This window comes from Pan paniscus, chromosome 5 (genome assembly GCF_029289425.2).
Source record: "Pan paniscus chromosome 5, NHGRI_mPanPan1-v2.0_pri, whole genome shotgun sequence".
Taxonomy (NCBI): Eukaryota; Metazoa; Chordata; class Mammalia; order Primates; family Hominidae; genus Pan; species Pan paniscus.
In genome coordinates, this window is record NC_073254.2 from 141,168,893 (window position 1) to 141,185,861 (window position 16,969).

General features: G+C 37.4%; 1 protein-coding gene and 1 long non-coding RNA gene across 3 annotated transcripts in view; one reads left to right on the forward strand and one right to left on the reverse strand.

Annotated features, from left to right (window-relative positions):
* Positions 1 to 16,969, reverse strand: part of TBC1D32 (TBC1 domain family member 32) — a 257,725-nt gene that overhangs the window by 81,884 nt on the left and 158,872 nt on the right. For both annotated transcript variants that reach the window (XM_055114085.2, XM_063605438.1), the window contains 3 exons: positions 11,581 to 11,703; positions 2,112 to 2,220; positions 1,173 to 1,266 (listed from right to left, as the gene is read on the reverse strand). In XM_055114085.2, the coding sequence (XP_054970060.2) occupies positions 1,173 to 1,266; positions 2,112 to 2,220; positions 11,581 to 11,703 (326 nt within the window). The remainder of the gene's footprint in view (positions 1 to 1,172; positions 1,267 to 2,111; positions 2,221 to 11,580; positions 11,704 to 16,969) is intronic.
* LOC117980686 (uncharacterized) overlaps positions 1 to 16,969 on the forward strand; it is a 99,528-nt gene that overhangs the window by 67,810 nt on the left and 14,749 nt on the right. The window lies entirely within an intron of this gene.

Genomic DNA, 16,969 nt, shown 5'->3' on the forward strand with positions numbered 1-16,969 from the left:
CTTTCATCTTAGAATTCTCTAGCCTAAAAATTCTGTTTGAATTTTAGTGGCTCATAAGATAATGTCTAAACACCTGAGTTTGATCTCCACTGGTCTTATGGCTGGGCTTACATGTTCAGTCTTACTTCCTGTCACTCTTGCTGTCACATTCCAAATCTCAGACATTGTTCAACTACCACAGTTCTCTGACTGTAACTTGCTTCTTCCAGCCCCTCTGCTTTTTCCTCTGCCAAAAAGAAAAAATGCTCTTCTCTTACTCAGAAAATAAATATTTAAACTACATGCCTCATTATATATATATTCCTCTTTGGAAGAGTATCCTGCTTATGGACTATCCTAGCAGGCTATACATTTTTCTATTTAGTTCCCATCACATTGTACTGCTATACAATTATCTAATTATTTGAATGCATTCTGTAAGAGTTCATGACTCCACAAAGGTGGGAACCATAATCTTCACTAATTCCAGTTGTTGAGTATACAAGACCTGTGTATAGCACATAGCAGTTACTAAAAATTACTACTCTGTTGATACATACCTAGAATTAATTGAACAAATCAAAGACCATTACTTTTTTTTTAATCAAACAGCTGTTGCTACTGGACAGATCAGCTACACCTTAGCAACAAGAAATAAGAATTATTAGCCTCATACAAATAGTCATGCATTGCTTAATATAATGAGAATATATTCTGAGAATTGCATCCTCAAGCAATTTTGTCACTTTGTGAACACTGTAGAGTGATTTTACACAAACCTAGAGGGTATACTCTAACTCTACACCTAGGCTACACGGTGTAGCCTATTGCTCCTAGGCTACAAGTCTATACAGCATGTTACTGTACTGAATACTAGGCAATTATAGCACAATGATATTGTGCATCTAAACATATTTAAAGATTTTAAAAGGTACAGTAAAAATCTGGTATAATAATCTTATAAGACCACCTTTGTATACTTGGTCCATCATTAACCAAAATGTCATTATGCAGTGCATGACTGTACCAAGTTAGTAAGAAACATGAGGAAAAAAATACAAAGAAATAGGCATAAATGCACACATGTATACATGCTAAATGCAGTCAATATTCATCTTCCTTAGTATTTTCTTTTTTTCAAATTATAACAAAAGCTTTAAAAATAATATGGCATTTGATGGTAAATATTTTACCTTGTTTTATACCAGCATTTCTTGTAATGTCTGACAGATAGCAGTTTGGCAATGGATATGATGAAAACATTGGCCAAGGATATGGATTATCACTCTAAAAAAGAACCAAGACAGATGACTTTAGGAAGTGGTCTAAAATAATATTGAATTTTAAAGCTAGCTGAAATATTGTTAACTTAAACTGGCTTTTCTTGCTCATAAATTCTGCAGTTGTTGCCCAATTAACCAAAAGCTATTTGATACTATACTTCAATATTCCAATGGGTAATACTTAAAACAAGCTGTAACAGAAACAATATTAAATTAGTACTGAGGACAAACATATGGTAACTTGTAGCAAGCAGAATTGATAATGATAAATTTACTGTGTTTTTTTTTCATAAAAGGAAAACTGTAATCTTCAAAAGAAACCTGTGGTTTTTTCCACAAAACTTTTTCTCGTGCTGTCAGTCATTTCTATCTTATCTTTCCGAGAGTGACAGTCAAAGCAAGAAGGTTCTTAACAACAATGAAAACAAATGAAAAACCTTCATGAGAAACCCATACTTGAATATTGATGGAAGGAGAGGTACTCAATGTTTCCAATAAAATAAAAAATAATGTCATTTAATAATAAAAGTTAAGTATCATGAATGAGAAAGACATTGAAAGTAAAATATTCAAAGGTGCATAAGAAAAATAACTTTTTAATAAAACAATACCTACTCTACTACACATGCAAACAATACATACCCTACTTTAGCATTCATGACCCTTAGACATCAAAAATATTATTTTAGTTTGAAAGTATTTATTTGCATTCTAAATATTCTCAAGTAATAAGTTCAACTCTGTGATGTAGACATTTAAGAGGTAAAGTTTAGGGTGACTTTGAGTTGGCTATCTTGCTTCAAAATATGTCAGAAAAACACATCCCACTTCTCTTTGCCCCACACTCACCTTTTCGAGTATCCTCGGAGGCAAAATCCGTTCCAATGGCCCACCAACAAGATTTATTCTAACAAGAACATGATTTCTCTCCACTGATAAGCCATCAATTATAAAGTCCCTGAAAAAATAAATATATCACCTTTGTCATCCTTTTGATTGAATATGTGTTAATTTTTAAATCAAGTCTCTGGATTGTAAAGAAAAAAGGCAGAAATATTTATCAATCTATTTCTTTTTCTTTACTGCATTTAACATTTATATAGTTTTATTAAGTTCAGGGTACCTGTGCAGGATGTGCAGGTTTGTTACATAGGCAAATGTGTGCCATGGTGGTTTGCTGCACAGATCATCCCATCACCCAGGTATTAAGCCCAGCATCCATGAGCTGTTCTTTCTGATGCTCTCCCTCCTCCCCAGCTTCACCCTCTAACAGGCCCCAGTGTGTGTTGTTCCCCACCATGTGTCCATATGTTCTCATCATTCAGCTCCCACTTATAAGTGAGAACATAGAGTATTTGGTTTTCCATTCCTATATTAATTTGCTGAGGATAATGGCCTCCAGCTCCATTCATATCCCTGCAAAGGACATGATCCTTTCTATAGCTGCATAGTATTACATGCTGTATATGTATCACATTTTCTATCATTGATGGGCATTTGTGTTGATTCCGTGTCTTTGCTATTGTGAATAGTGCTGCAATGAACATAAGTGTGCCTGTATCTGTCTACTAGAAGGATTTATATTATTTTGGGTATATACCCAGTAATGGGATTGCTGGGTCAAATGCTATTTCTGTCTTCAGGTCTTTGAGGAATTGCCACACTGTCTTCCACAATGGTTGAACTAATTTACACTCCCAACAGTGTAAAAGCATTCTTTTTCCTCCACAACCACGCCAGCATCTGTTGTTTTTTGACTTTTTAATAATAGCCATTCTGACTGGTGCGAGATGATATCTCATTGTGGTTTTCATTTGCATTTCTCTAATGATCAGTGATATTAAACTTTTTTTCATATGTTTGTTGGCCACATGTATGTCTTCTTTTTTTTTTTTTTTAATTTTTTATTATACTTTAGGTTTTAGGTACATGTGCACATTGTGCAGGTTAGTTACATATGTATATATGTGACATGCTGGTGCGCTGCACCCACTAACTCGTCATCTAGCATTAGGTATATCTCCCAATGCTATCCCTCACCCCTCCCCCCTCCCCACCACAGTCCCCAGAGTATGGTATTCCCCTTCCTGTGTCCATGTGATCTCATTGTTCAATTCCCACCTATGAGTGAGAATATGCGGTGTTTGGTTTTTTGTTCTTGCGATAGTTTACTGAGAATGATGGTTTCCAATTTCATCCATGTCCCTACAAAGGATATGAACTCATCATTTTTTATGGCTGCATAGTATTCCATGGTGTATATGTGCCACATTTTCTTAATCCAGTCTATCATTGTTGGACATTTGGGTTGGTTCCAAGTCTTTGCTATTGTGAATAATGCCGCAATAAACATACGTGTGCATGTGTATTTATAGCAGCATGATTTATAGTCATTTGGGTATATACCCAGTAATGGGATGGCTGGATCAAATGGTATTTCTAGTTCTAGATCCCTGAGGAATCGCCACACTGACTTCCACAATGGTTGAACTAGTTTACAGTCCCACCAACAGTGTAAAAGTGTTCCTATTTCTCCACATCCTCTCCAGCACCTGTTGTTTCCTGACTTTTGAATGATTGCCATTCTAATTGGTGTGAGATGATATCTCATAGTGGTTTTGATTTGCATTTCTCTGATGGCCAGTGATGATGAGCATTTTTTCATGTGTTTTTTGGCTGCATAAATGTCTTCTTTTGAGAAGTGTCTGTTCATGTCCTTCGCCCACTTTTTGATGGGGTTGTTTGTTTTTTTCTTGTAAATTTGTTTGAGTTCACTGTAGATTCTGGATATTAGCCCTTTGTCAGATGAGTAGGTTGCGAAAATTTTCTCCCATGTTGTAGGTTGCCTATTCACTCTGATGGTAGTTTCTTTTGCTGTGCAGAAGCTCTTTAGTTTAATTAGATCCCATTTGTCAATTTTGGCTTTTGTTGCCATTGCTTTTGGTGTTTTGGACATGAAGTCCTTGCCCACGCCTATGTCCTGAATGGTAATGCCTAGGTTTTCTTCTAGGGTTTTTATGGTTTTAGGTCTAACGTTTAAATCTTTAATCCATCTTGAATTGATTTTTGTATAAGGTGTAAGGAAGGGATCCAGTTTCAGCTTTCTACATATGGCTAGCCAGTTTTCCCAGCACCATTTATTAAATAGGGAATCCTTTCCCCATTGCTTGTTTTTCTCAGGTTTGTCAAAGATCAGATAGTTGTAGGTAAGCGGCGTTATTTCTGAGGGCTCTGTTCTGTTCCATTGATCTATATTTCTGTTTTGGTACCAGTACCATGCTGTTTTGGTTACTGTAGCCTTGTAGTATAGTTTGAAGTCAGGTAGTGTGATGCCTCCAGCTTTGTTCTTTTGGCTTAGGATTGACTTGGCGATGCGGGCTCTCTTTTGGTTCCATATGAACTTTAAAGTAGTTTTTTCCAATTCTGTGAAGAAAGTCATTGGTAGCTTGATGGGGATGGCATTGAATCTGTAAATTACCTTGGGCAGTATGGCCATTTTCACGATATTGATTCTTCCTACCCATGAGCAAGGAATGTTCTTCCATTTGTTTGTATCCTCTTTTATTTCCTTGAGCAGTGGTTTGTAGTTCTCCTTGAAGAGGTGTTTCACATCCCTTGTAAGTTGGATTCCTAGGTATTTTATTCTCTTTGAAGCAATTGTGAATGGGAGTTCACTCATGATTTGGCTCTCTGTTTGTCTGTTGTTGGTGTATAAGAATGCTTGTGATTTTTGTACATTGATTTTGTATCCTGAGACTTTGCTGAAGTTGCTTATCAGCTTAAGGAGATTTTGGGCTGAGACAATGGGGTTTTCTAGATAAACAATCATGTCGTCTGCAAACAGGGACAATTTGACTTCCTCTTTTCCTAATTGAATACCCTTTATTTCCTTCTCCTGCCTGATTGCCCTGGCCAGAACTTCCAACACTATGTTGAATAGGAGCGGTGAGAGAGGGCATCCCTGTCTTGTGCCAGTTTTCAAAGGGAATGCTTCCAGTTTTTGCCCATTCAGTATGATATTGGCTGTGGGTTTGTCATAGATAGCTCTTATTATTTTGAAATATGTCCCATCAATACCTAATTTATTGAGAGTTTTTAGCATGAAGGGTTGTTGAATTTTGTCAAAGGCTTTTTCTGCATCTATTGAGATAATCATGTGGTTTTTGTCTTTGGCTCTGTTTATATGCTGGATTACATTTATTGATTTGCGTATGTTGAACCAGCCTTGCATCCCAGGGATGAAGCCCACTTGATCATGGTGGATAAGCTTTTTGATGTGCTGCTGGATTCGGTTTGCCAGTATTTTATTGAGGATTTTTGCATCAATGTTCATCAAGGATATTGGTCTAAAATTCTCTTTTTTGGTTGTGTCTCTGCCAGGCTTTGGTATCAGAATGATGCTGGCCTCATAAAATGAGTTAGGGAGGATTCCCTCTTTTTCTATTGATTGGAATAGTTTCAGAAGGAATGGTACCAGTTCCTCCTTGTACCTCTGGTAGAATTCGGCTGTGAATCCATCAGGTCCTGGACTCTTTTTGGTTGGTAAACTATTGATTATTGCCACAATTTCAGCTCCTGTTATTGGTCTATTCAGAGATTCAACTTCTTCCTGGTTTAGTCTTGGGAGAGTGTATGTGTCGAGGAATGTATCCATTTCTTCTAGATTTTCTAGTTTATTTGCGTAGAGGTGTTTGTAGTATTCTCTGATGGTAGTTTGTATTTCTGTGGGATCGGTGGTGATATCCCCTTTGTCATTTTTTATTGCGTCTATTTGATTCTTCTCTCTTTTTTTCTTTATTAGTCTTGCTAGCGGTCTATCAATTTTGTTGATCCTTTCAAAAAACCAGCTCCTGGATTCATTAATTTTTTGAAGGGTTTTTTGTGTCTCTATTTCCTTCAATTCTGCTCTGATTTTAGTTATTTCTTGCCTTCTGCTAGCTTTTTAATGTGTTTGCTCTTGCTTTTCTAGTTCTTTTAATTGTGATGTTAGGCTGTCAATTTTGGATCTTTCCTGCTTTCTCTTGTGGGCATTTAGTGCTATAAATTTCCCTCTGCACATTGCTTTGAATGCGTCCCAGAGATTCTGGTATGTTGTGTCTTTGTTCTCGTTGGTTTCAAAGAACATCTTTATTTCTGCCTTCATTTCGTTATGTACCCAGCAGTCATTCAGGAGCAGGTTGTTCAGTTTCCATGTAGTTGAGCGGCTTTGAGTGAGATTCTTAATCCTGAGTTCTAGTTTGATTGCACTGTGGTCTGAGAGATAGTTTGTTATAATTTCTGTTCTTTTACATTTGCTGAGGAGAGCTTTACTTCCAACTATGTGGTCAATTTTGGAATAGGTGTGGTGTGGTGCTGAAAAAAATGTATATTCTGTTGATTTGGGGTGGAGAGTTCTGTAGATGTCTATTAGGTCCGCTTGGTGCAGAGCTGAGTTCAATTCCTGGGTATCCTTGTTGACTTTCTGTCTCGTTGATCTGTCTAATGTTGACAGTGGGGTGTTAAAGTCTCCCATTATTAATGTGTGGGAGTCTAAGTCTCTTTGTAGGTCTCTAAGGACTTGCTTTATGAATCTGGGTGCTCCTGTATTGGGTGCATAAATATTTAGGATAGTTAGCTCCTCTTGTTGAATTGATCCCTTTACCATTATGTAATGGCCTTCTTTGTCTCTTTTGATCTTTGTTGGTTTAAAGTCTGTTTTATCAGAGACTAGGATTGCAACCCCTGCCTTGTTTTGTTTTCCATTTGCTTGGTAGATCTTCCTCCATCCTTTTATTTTGAGCCTATGTGTGTCTCTGCACGTGAGATGGGTTTCCTGAATACAGCACACTGATGGGTCTTGACTCTTTATCCAACTTGCCAGTCTGTGTCTTTTAATTGGAGAATTTAGTCCATTTACATTTAAAGTTAATATTGTTATGTGTGAATTTGATCCTGTCATTATGACGTTAGCTGGTGATTTTGCTCGTTAGTTGTTGCAGTTTCTTCCTAGTCTTGATGGTCTTTACATTTTGGCATGATTTTGCAGCGGCTGGTACTGGTTGTTCCTTTCCATGTTTAGCGCTTCCTTCAGGAGCTCTTTTAGGGCAGGCCTGGTGGTGACAAAATCGGTCAGCATTTGCTTGTCTGTAAAGTATTTTATTTCTCCTTCACTTATGAAGCTTAGTTTGGCTGGATATGAAATTCTGGGTTGAAAATTCTTTTCTTTAAGAATGTTGAATATTGGCCCCCACTCTCTTCTGGCTTGTAGGGTTTCTGCCGAGAGATCCGCTGTTAGTCTGATGGGCTTCCCTTTGAGAGTAACCCGACCTTTCTGTCTGGCTGCCCTTAACATTTTTTCCTTCATTTCAACTTTGGTGAATCTGACAATTATGTGTCTTGGAGTTGCTCTTCTCGAGGAGTATCTTTGTGGCGTTCTCTGTATTTCCTGAATCTGAACGTTGGCCTGCCTTGCTAGATTGGGGAAGTTCTCCTGGATAATATCCTGCAGAGTGTTTTCCAACTTGGTTTCATTCTCCGCATCACTTTCAGGTACACCAATCAGATGTAGATTTGGTCTTTTCACATAGTCCCATATTTCTTGGAGGCTTTGCTCATTTCTTTTTATTCTTTTTTCTCTAGACTTCCCTTCTCGCTTCGTTTCATTCATTTCATCTTCCATTGCTGATACCCTTTCTTCCAGTTGATCGCATCGGCTCCTGAGGCTTCTGCATTCTTCACGTAGTTCTCGAGCCTTGGTTTTCAGCTCCATCAGCTCCTTTAAGCACTTCTCTGTATTGGTTATTCTAGTTATACATTCTTCTAAATTTTTTTCAAAGTTTTCAACTTCTTTGCCTTTGGTTTGAATGTCCTCCCGTAGCTCAGAGTAATTTGATCATCTGAAGCCTTCTTCTCTCAGCTCGTCAAAATCATTCTCCATCCAGCTTTGTTCCGTTGCTGGTGAGGAACTGCGTTCCTTTGGAGGAGGAGAGGCGCTCTGCATTTTAGAGTTTCCTGTTTTTCTGTTCTGTTTTTTCCCCATCTTTGTGGTTTTATCTACTTTTGGTCTTTGATGATGGTGATGTACAGATGGGTTTTCGGTGTGGATGTCCTTTCTGTTTGTTAGTTTTCCTTCTAACAGACAGGACCCTCAGCTGCAGGTCTGTTGGAATACCCTGCCATGTGAGGTGTCAGTGTGCCCCTGCTGGGGGGTGCCTCCCAGTTAGGCTGCTCGGGGGTCAGGGGTCAGGGACCCATTTGAGGAGGCAGTCTGCCCGTTCTCAGATCTCCAGCTGCATGCTGGGAGAACCACTGCTCTCTTCAAAGCTGTCAGACAGGGACATTTAAGTCTGCAGAGGTTACTGCTGTCTTTTTGTTTGTCTGTGCCCTGCCCCCAGAGGTGGAGCCTACAGAGGCAGGCAGGCCTCCTTGAGCTGTGGTGGGCTCCACCCAGTTGGAGCTTCCCGGCTGCTTTGTTTACCTAAGCAAGCCTGGGCAATGGCGGGCGCCCCTCCCCCAGCCTCGCTGCCGCCCTGCAGTTTGATCTCAGACTGCTGTGCTAGCAATCAGCGAGATTCCGAGGGCGTAGGACCCTCCGAGCCAGGTGTGGGATATAGTCTCGTGGTGCGCCATTTTTTAAGCTGGTCTGAAACGCGCAATATTCGGGTGGGAGTGACCCGAGTTTTCCAGGTGCGTCCGTCACCCCTTTCTTTGACTCGGAAAGGGAACTCCCTGACCCCTTGCGCTTCCCAGGTGAGGCAATGCCTCGCCCTGCTTCGGCTCGCGCACGGTGCGCGCACCCACTGGCCTGCGCCCACTGTCTGGCACTCCCTAGTGAGATGAACCCGGTACCTCAGATGGAAATGCAGAAATCACCGTCTTCTGCGTCGCTCACGCTGGGAGCTGTAGACCGGAGCTGTTCCTATTCGGCCATCTTGGCTCCTCTCCTCGTATGTCTTCTTTTGAGAAGCATCTGTTCATGTCCTTTGCCCACTTTTTAATGGGACTGTTTGCTTTTCTCTTGTAAATTTGTTTACATTCCTTATACATGTTGGATATTAGGTGTTGTTAGATCTTTGTCAGATGGCCAGATTGCAAAAAGTCTTCCCTATTCTATAGGTTGTCTGTTCACTCTGATGATAGTTTCTTTTGTTGTACAGAAGCTTTTTAGTCTAATTAGATCCCATTTGTCAGTTTTTGTGTTTGTTACCATTTCTTTTGGCATCTTCCTCATGAAATCTTTGCCCATGACTATGCCCTGAATGGTATTGCCTAGATTTTCTCCTAGGGTTTTTATAGTTTTGGGTTTTGGGTTTACATTGAAGTATTTAATCCACCTTGAGTTGATTTTTGTATATAATGTAACTGAAGGAACATATCACAAAATAATAAGCACCATATATGACAAACCCACAGACAGTATCATACTAAATGAGCAAAAGCTGTGAGCATTAGCCTTGAAAACTGGCACAAGACAAGGATAGCTTCTCTCACCACTCCTATTAAACATAGTATTGGAAATTCTAGCCAGGGCAATCATGCAAGAGAAAGAAATCAAGTGCATTCAAACAGAAAGAGAGGAAGTCAAACTATATTTGTAGATGACATGATGCTATATCTAGAAAACCCCATCATCTCAGCCCAAAAGCTTCTTAAGCTGATAAGCAAAGTCTCAAGATACAAAATCAACATGCAAAAATCGCTTGCATTCCTATACACCACCAACAGGCAAGCCAAGAGCCAAATTATAAATGAACTCCTGTTCACAACTGCCACAAAAAGAATAAAATACCTAGAACTACAGCTAACAAGAGAAGTGAAGGACCTCTTCAAGGTGAACTACAAGCCACTGCTCAAAGAAATCAGAGATGATACAAACAAATGGAAAAACATTCCATGCTCATGAATAGGAAGAATCAGTATTGAGAAAATGACCATGCTGCCCAAAGCAATTTATAGATTCAATGTTATTCGTATTAAACTATATTGACATTCTTTACAGAATCAGAAAAAAAAAAATTTTAAATTCACGTGGAACCAAAAAAGACTTTGAATAGCCAACACAATCTTAAGCAAAAAGAACAAAGCTGGAAGCATCACACTACCTGACTTCAAACTATACTACAAGGCTACACTAACCAAAATAGCATGGTACTGGTACAAGAACAGACACATAGACCAATGGAACAGAATAGAGAACCCAGAAATAAGGCCAAACTTCTACAACAATCTGATCTTTGACAAACCTGACAAAAATAAGCAATGAGGAAAGGATTCTCTACTTAATAAATAGTGCTGGGAGAACTGGCTATCTATTTGCAGAAAATTGAAACTGGACCCCCTCCTTATACCATATACAAAAGTCAATGTATTTCTTAAAATACAAAAGCTAAATTCACTTTTCATTTTAAGTTCTCTTTGCTAGACAGCAAAAAATTGATGGAGATACAATGACATTAATTAAAGAATACTTTCCTTGATAAATTTTACTGCATTTAAAGAAATGGAATTAGGACATGCATTATTTCTACAGTGACTTCAACAATCATATTTTCAGTCAAGGTTTTCTTAAGTTTTAAACCTGGTGCCTTAAATTCAAAATCTAAATGTTGCTTATGAGCAGCTTCCATACTCAGCAGCTGTTAATCTTTTCCTTCTACAAAAAACCTAGAGTATCAAGTAATATACTCCATAATAATTTTCCAAGACCTGGCTAAGATGCAGACATACTCTTTTAAAAATTAATTACAGACATAAAGGCAATGCCAGCTATTGAACGTGTATTTGACAACAGTCAGCCAAATTGAGGTAATGGCAAGTGTGATTTATTAATGAAAAAAATTATCAGGATATTACCATAACCTCATTTTGGAAATAATCAGAATTTATGACTATGAACTAACATAATTAAGAGGATGGAATAAAGAGTGCCTCTGCAAAGGACACAAAATCAAAAATTTTGTTCAATGGGTCATCTTACAATAGCAGCTGAATTAAAAGGTGATATGGTTTATGGAACCATTAATAAAGTTATTATTGGAACCATTAATAAAGTTAGGTCTTACCTAGTATTTCATGTATTACATATATATACACACATACCACACACATACACACGACAAAAGCAACAGACTTGAAAGTAGTACTCTGCAAGCACTCTCCAAACACTTCTATCATAATCTTTCTGTAACATTTACACTTTAGTTGCTTTGTATTCTGTTATTTAAATTGATTGAATTTAGAAAGCAGAAAAACATTAAACAAACTATATCAATAATTACTGTCTTAACAAAACATCTCTAAAGAAAACTGCTGTTACTCTGTTTTAATCACCGATTTTTACCTGTGGCTCTCAGAAATCTCCAAGATATTTTCTTCTTGAGCATTTAGTAACATTTCAGATACCTGATACTGAGCCTCTAACAGGAGAAGAGTGTCCAGATCACAGCATATCACACTTAATAACCTATACAAAAAAGAAAAATAAACATAGATTGTGTAAAATATGTCCCAAAAGCATAATTACATCCTTGATGTCTCAAAGTAATACCTGTACATCAAAATCTAAATCTAACAGAAAGTATCATTTAGTTATTTCAGATATATTTTTAATAAATTAGAATAGTAATCTCCTCTTCAAAAGTTGTTCTGAGTATTTTTAAAAGACCATGGGTAATTTCCAATCTAGATTTTTAAAAATGTATCTAAATCTACATAAATAGTAAATTTTCCTCTCAACTGCCACTTAATTTAAAAATTCATCAGAGAACTTTAGCAAATCCAGAAAAACTCCAAATTGCCACAACTTTTTATTCAGCAGTTAATTACCAAAGTTATGACAGAATCATCATTTTGCTGCCAATCTAGAAAATGTTCATTAGATAAAATGTCAGTGGCTAATTTTATAATTGTCAGATCAAGCTAAGAACACCTAAGCCCACTTATCTATCTTAATATTATTAAAAGATACAAGCAGAAATCATGTGTCTCCTATTATAATGCAAGAGGACACACACTGCACTGTCTATGAAGTACTCTTGCCCAGGAAACTGAACCTCAATCTAATCAATCCTATACATCTCATTATCAGTTTACAGGAAACACAGGCATTAGAGAAACATATTTAAAAACACTGTAAGGAGAAAACAGTCAACCAAATTCAGAGTTTTGAGAATCCTACACATTATTATATATATATTATTTGTTCAGAAAACAAAAAGTCTTAAAAGAAACAGAGGCGAAAAGAAACTCTTACAAGTTAAAAAAAAAAAAAAAAAAGGACCAAATGTCAAGATTTTGTTTTGATCTTTGATTCAAGCAAACTTTAAAAGTGCATTTTTAAATCACACAGGAAAATGTGGCAGTAATACGAGATGAGATGAGGAAAATATTGTTAATTTTGTTAGATGTAACAATGGCACAGTAATGAAGGTTTTTTGTTTTGTTTTTTAAAACATGTCCTTACTTATTAGAGATATGCACTGAATGTTTTATATGTATCAGATATTTGCCTTATCTAAATATCAGCATATCAGATATTTGCAGGTCTAACATGATTAGATATTAAAACAGATATTTGCCTTAAAGTACTTAAGAAAAAAATGTATGTGGAGGGAGGGAGATGAAACAAGACTGGTGAAATACTGATAATTAATAAAGATGAGTGGTAGGCACATGAAAGATTATACTATTCACTACATTTTTATATGTTTAAAAATTCTATGATTATAAAAAGTGTTCAAACAAACATAATATCATGAGAATGCTAGGGGGCTATGGTAGAGTGGGTGGTTAGGTAAGGTCTCTCTGAAAGGTGGTATTTGAGGAAATAGGCGATCCAAGAAGAAACCAATCTTCCAGTAACACTGGAAGGTTATATATCCACTTAGAAATAACCCAAAAGCATGGAGGAGGGAGAAAAACAGCATATCACAGAAATGTTTAACCACAAAATAAACTGAAGGGCAGCCAAAGGCAGTAAAAATAGGACAAATGGTGCTGGGGAAGGGAAAGAATGAGACAGGATATTGTGGCTGTTCATGATATATATATATTCTCTCTTGAATGCCACCACGTAAGATGTGCCTTTCACCTTCCACCATGATTATGAGGCCTCCCCAGCCACGTGGGAACTGTGAGTCCATTAAACGTCTTTTTCTTTGTAAACTACCCAGTCTCGGGTATGTCTTTATCAGCTGCATGAAAATAGACTAATACAGTAAATTTTGGGCTCCTCCTACCTTTAAGTCAACAGGCTAAGGAGTTACAATGTTGGCTGGGGTGACTGACCTGGACTATCAAGATGAAATCAGTGTACTACTCCACAATGGAGGTAAGGAAGAGTATGCATGGAATACAGGAGATCCATTAGGGTGTCTCCTGGTATTACCGTGCCCTGTGATTAAGATCAATGGGAAAATACAACAGCCAAATCTAGGCAGGACTACAAATGGCTCAGACCCTTCAGGAATGAAGGTTTGGGTCACTCCACCAGGTAAAAAAACCATGACCTGCTGAGGTGCTTGCTGAAGGTAAACAGAATACAGAATGGGTAGTAGAAGAAGGTAGTCATCAATACCAGCTATGACCATGTGACCAGCTGCAGAAATGAGAACTGTAATTGTCATGAGTATTTCTTCCTTATTTTGTTAAGAACATGCTTGTGCATGTATACACTTGTACTAAGAAAATATCTTCATTTTATTTCCTTTCTCCTTTATCATGTGACGTAGAGTTATTGACTTCATATCAGCATTTAAGTGTTGTTAACTTTATATAATAGCATTTGGGTTGGGGATTGGTGTGTTTCCAGTTGTACAAAGGATAGTTATATTATGTTAGGTGTAATTATAATCTTTTTGTTGTCTTTATTTGAAGATTACATATGATTTCAGATGTTTATGAGCTCACATTGACAAAGGGTGGACTTGTGATGGTTAATATTGAGTGTCAACTTGATTGTATTGAAGGATGCAAAATATTGTTTCTGGGTGGGTCTGTGAGGGTGTTGCCAAATGAGATTAACATTTGAGTCAGTGGGCTAGGAAAGGCAGATCCACCCTCAGTCTGGGTGGGCACAATCTAATCAGCTACCAGCGCAGCCAGAATAAAAGCAGGTAGAAGAGCGTGGAAAGACTAGTCTGATTTACTCTTCCAACCTACATCTTTCTCCCATGCTGGATGCTTTTTGGCCTCCAACATTGAACTCCAAGTTCTTCAGCTTTGGGACTCAGACTGGCTTCCTTGCTCTTTGCAGGAGCAAGGCTTCCTTGAAGATGGCCTATTGTGGGATGTCACCTTGTGATTGCATGAGTCAATACTCCTTAATGAACTCCCTTTTATATATACTTGTATCCTATTGGTTCTGTCCCTCTAGAGAACCCTGACCAATATAAAAATAAAAGCAAAATAAATTTCTAAGAAGAAAAACAAAATAAAATTCTCAAAAATGAGGAGTATAACCCAAGAGGCAATGCCTAATCCTCTGTTTTCAACAGTGGAAATGGAATACACAAGACCCCCAATATGACACCAAGAAGCAGAAGGAGCACAGTGGAACCAGAAGTCACAAAAAACTCTATTAATAATTAATTACTAGTTAGATTACAGAGACAATTACCAACAGAAAACTGTCTACCTCCATATCAAGATATATGGGGGGTACCAGGGGAGGGGAGAGGATGGCCTGAAAAAGGAGCAAACACACACATACAAAATTTGGGCCTTTAGAAAAATTCCATCTAACCAGGAGCATGACCCTAGCTTCTCTAGCTTCTCTTAAGCATAAGCCTCCTACAAACAGCTGCTGTGAAAAAGCTCACATCTCTCCAAAAAGAAGTACCATACAAAGGTGCTATAAGAAAAAATAAAAAAAAAAGATAAAAAGATGGAAGATACATACTAAAAAAAAAGTTGCCTTTAAATATTAAACTGTGAACACACAATTTTCTATGAATTAAACAAGTTTGATAAAGCAGTGCTCTCCATTAAGCTCCTTGCACAAAATAAAAATCTATGAACACAGGGAAGAAACGGCAACCAGAAAAAGTAAAACATGAGCTGGCAGAGCTAAGGAATGAAATAGAAGAATAAAACTGTCATAGAAATGAAAGTATAATTGCAAACAGTAAAAAAGAAAACAGATACTGTTAAGAAGATAATAACAAATATAAGGAACAGAATGACAAAAATGTGAAAAATATAATGGAAATAAGGAGTTTAAATTATTGATTTCTTGAAGAGAAAACTGAAATAATCTAACATGATATATCTTTAAAGATATTAGTCAAGAAATTCTCCCCGGGAGAAAAAAAAGTCATCAATCTAAGTACATAAACTGTACAATATGTCCCAGAGTAAACTGAATCAAAAGAGTCAGCACGGAGACAGAACCTGGTAAAGTTAAGCTTAACAAGTAACAAAGAACCATTGGGGTATCCAGGCAAAACGACCAAGTTACTACAAGAGTGGGACGAGTGACATGGAAGGAGGGGAAATCAAATTGTTCCAGACATAGCTGCAGCAACATTCAATACCAGAACAGTAGGACAAAACTGGAAGGAGGTCTAACATGATTAGATATTAAAACATATTACAAACTGTAAGAATTTAAACAGCTTTAATGACAAAGCAAAAGAAAGTCAAGACATAGACTCTAATACACACAGGAATTTTAAATTATGTTAAGAGTAAAGGGACCAGGCATACTGAATCATGCCTGTAATCCCAGCATTTTGGGAGGCTGAAGCAGACAGATCACTTGATTCCACGAATTCGAGGCCAGCCTGGGCAACATAGCAAAACCTGTCTCTATTAAAAATACAAAAAATTAGCTGCTCATGGTGGCACACACCCATAGGTCCCAGCTACCGGAGAGGCTGAGGTGGGAGAATCACCTGAGCCCAGGGGGTCGAGGTTGCAGTGAGCTGTGATTGCACCACTGTACTCTAGCCTGAGTGACAGACCTTGTCAAAAAAAAAAAAAAAAACTGATAAGATTTCCTGGTGAACTAATTATGATGTAGAGTAAAAGAAGAAAGAAATCAAGAATGACTCTTGGGTGTTTAGTTTGAACAATAGGGAGGATCAATGTTATCATCAACCCAGATATATAAGGCTGTAGGTTAAGAAGGTTTAGGGAGACACTTTTCTTTCTTTAGGCTACTAAACCACTGAATAGATAATGAAAATGACTGTCAGTGGATTTTGAGTTAAGATTTGAAAAGAGAGGTCTACAGGATCTGGATGTACAATGAGGTGATCCAAGGTGAATTAGGGCAACTTTATGAGTAAATACATACCTGGACTGAATTCTGCTAATTAGGGAATGAGTAAATCTAAAATAACAAATGACGTAAGACTTTTAAAATCTTACAAGTACTAGAAATAATGTAAAGCTTAGCAAATTTAATCCAGTAGTTGATTAAAATAGTACCATATTGTGACCAAGCACAGCTCATTCCAGGGATAAAAAGAGAGTTTAATATTAAAGTATCTCCTGATGTAATTTATGACACCAATATGTAACAGAAGAGAGCCATGTAATCATCAGAACAGATGCTTAAAAGCTCTTTGATTTAAGATTCAACATCTACTTTCTATTCCTTGTCCCCCAAAACATTCTGAGTAAATTAAAGAAAGGTTACCTCTTTAATTTGATTTTTTAAAAGACAAATCTATCTCAATACAAGATCTAAAAGCATAAACAGGAAAAGCATTCCCATTAAAGTCATC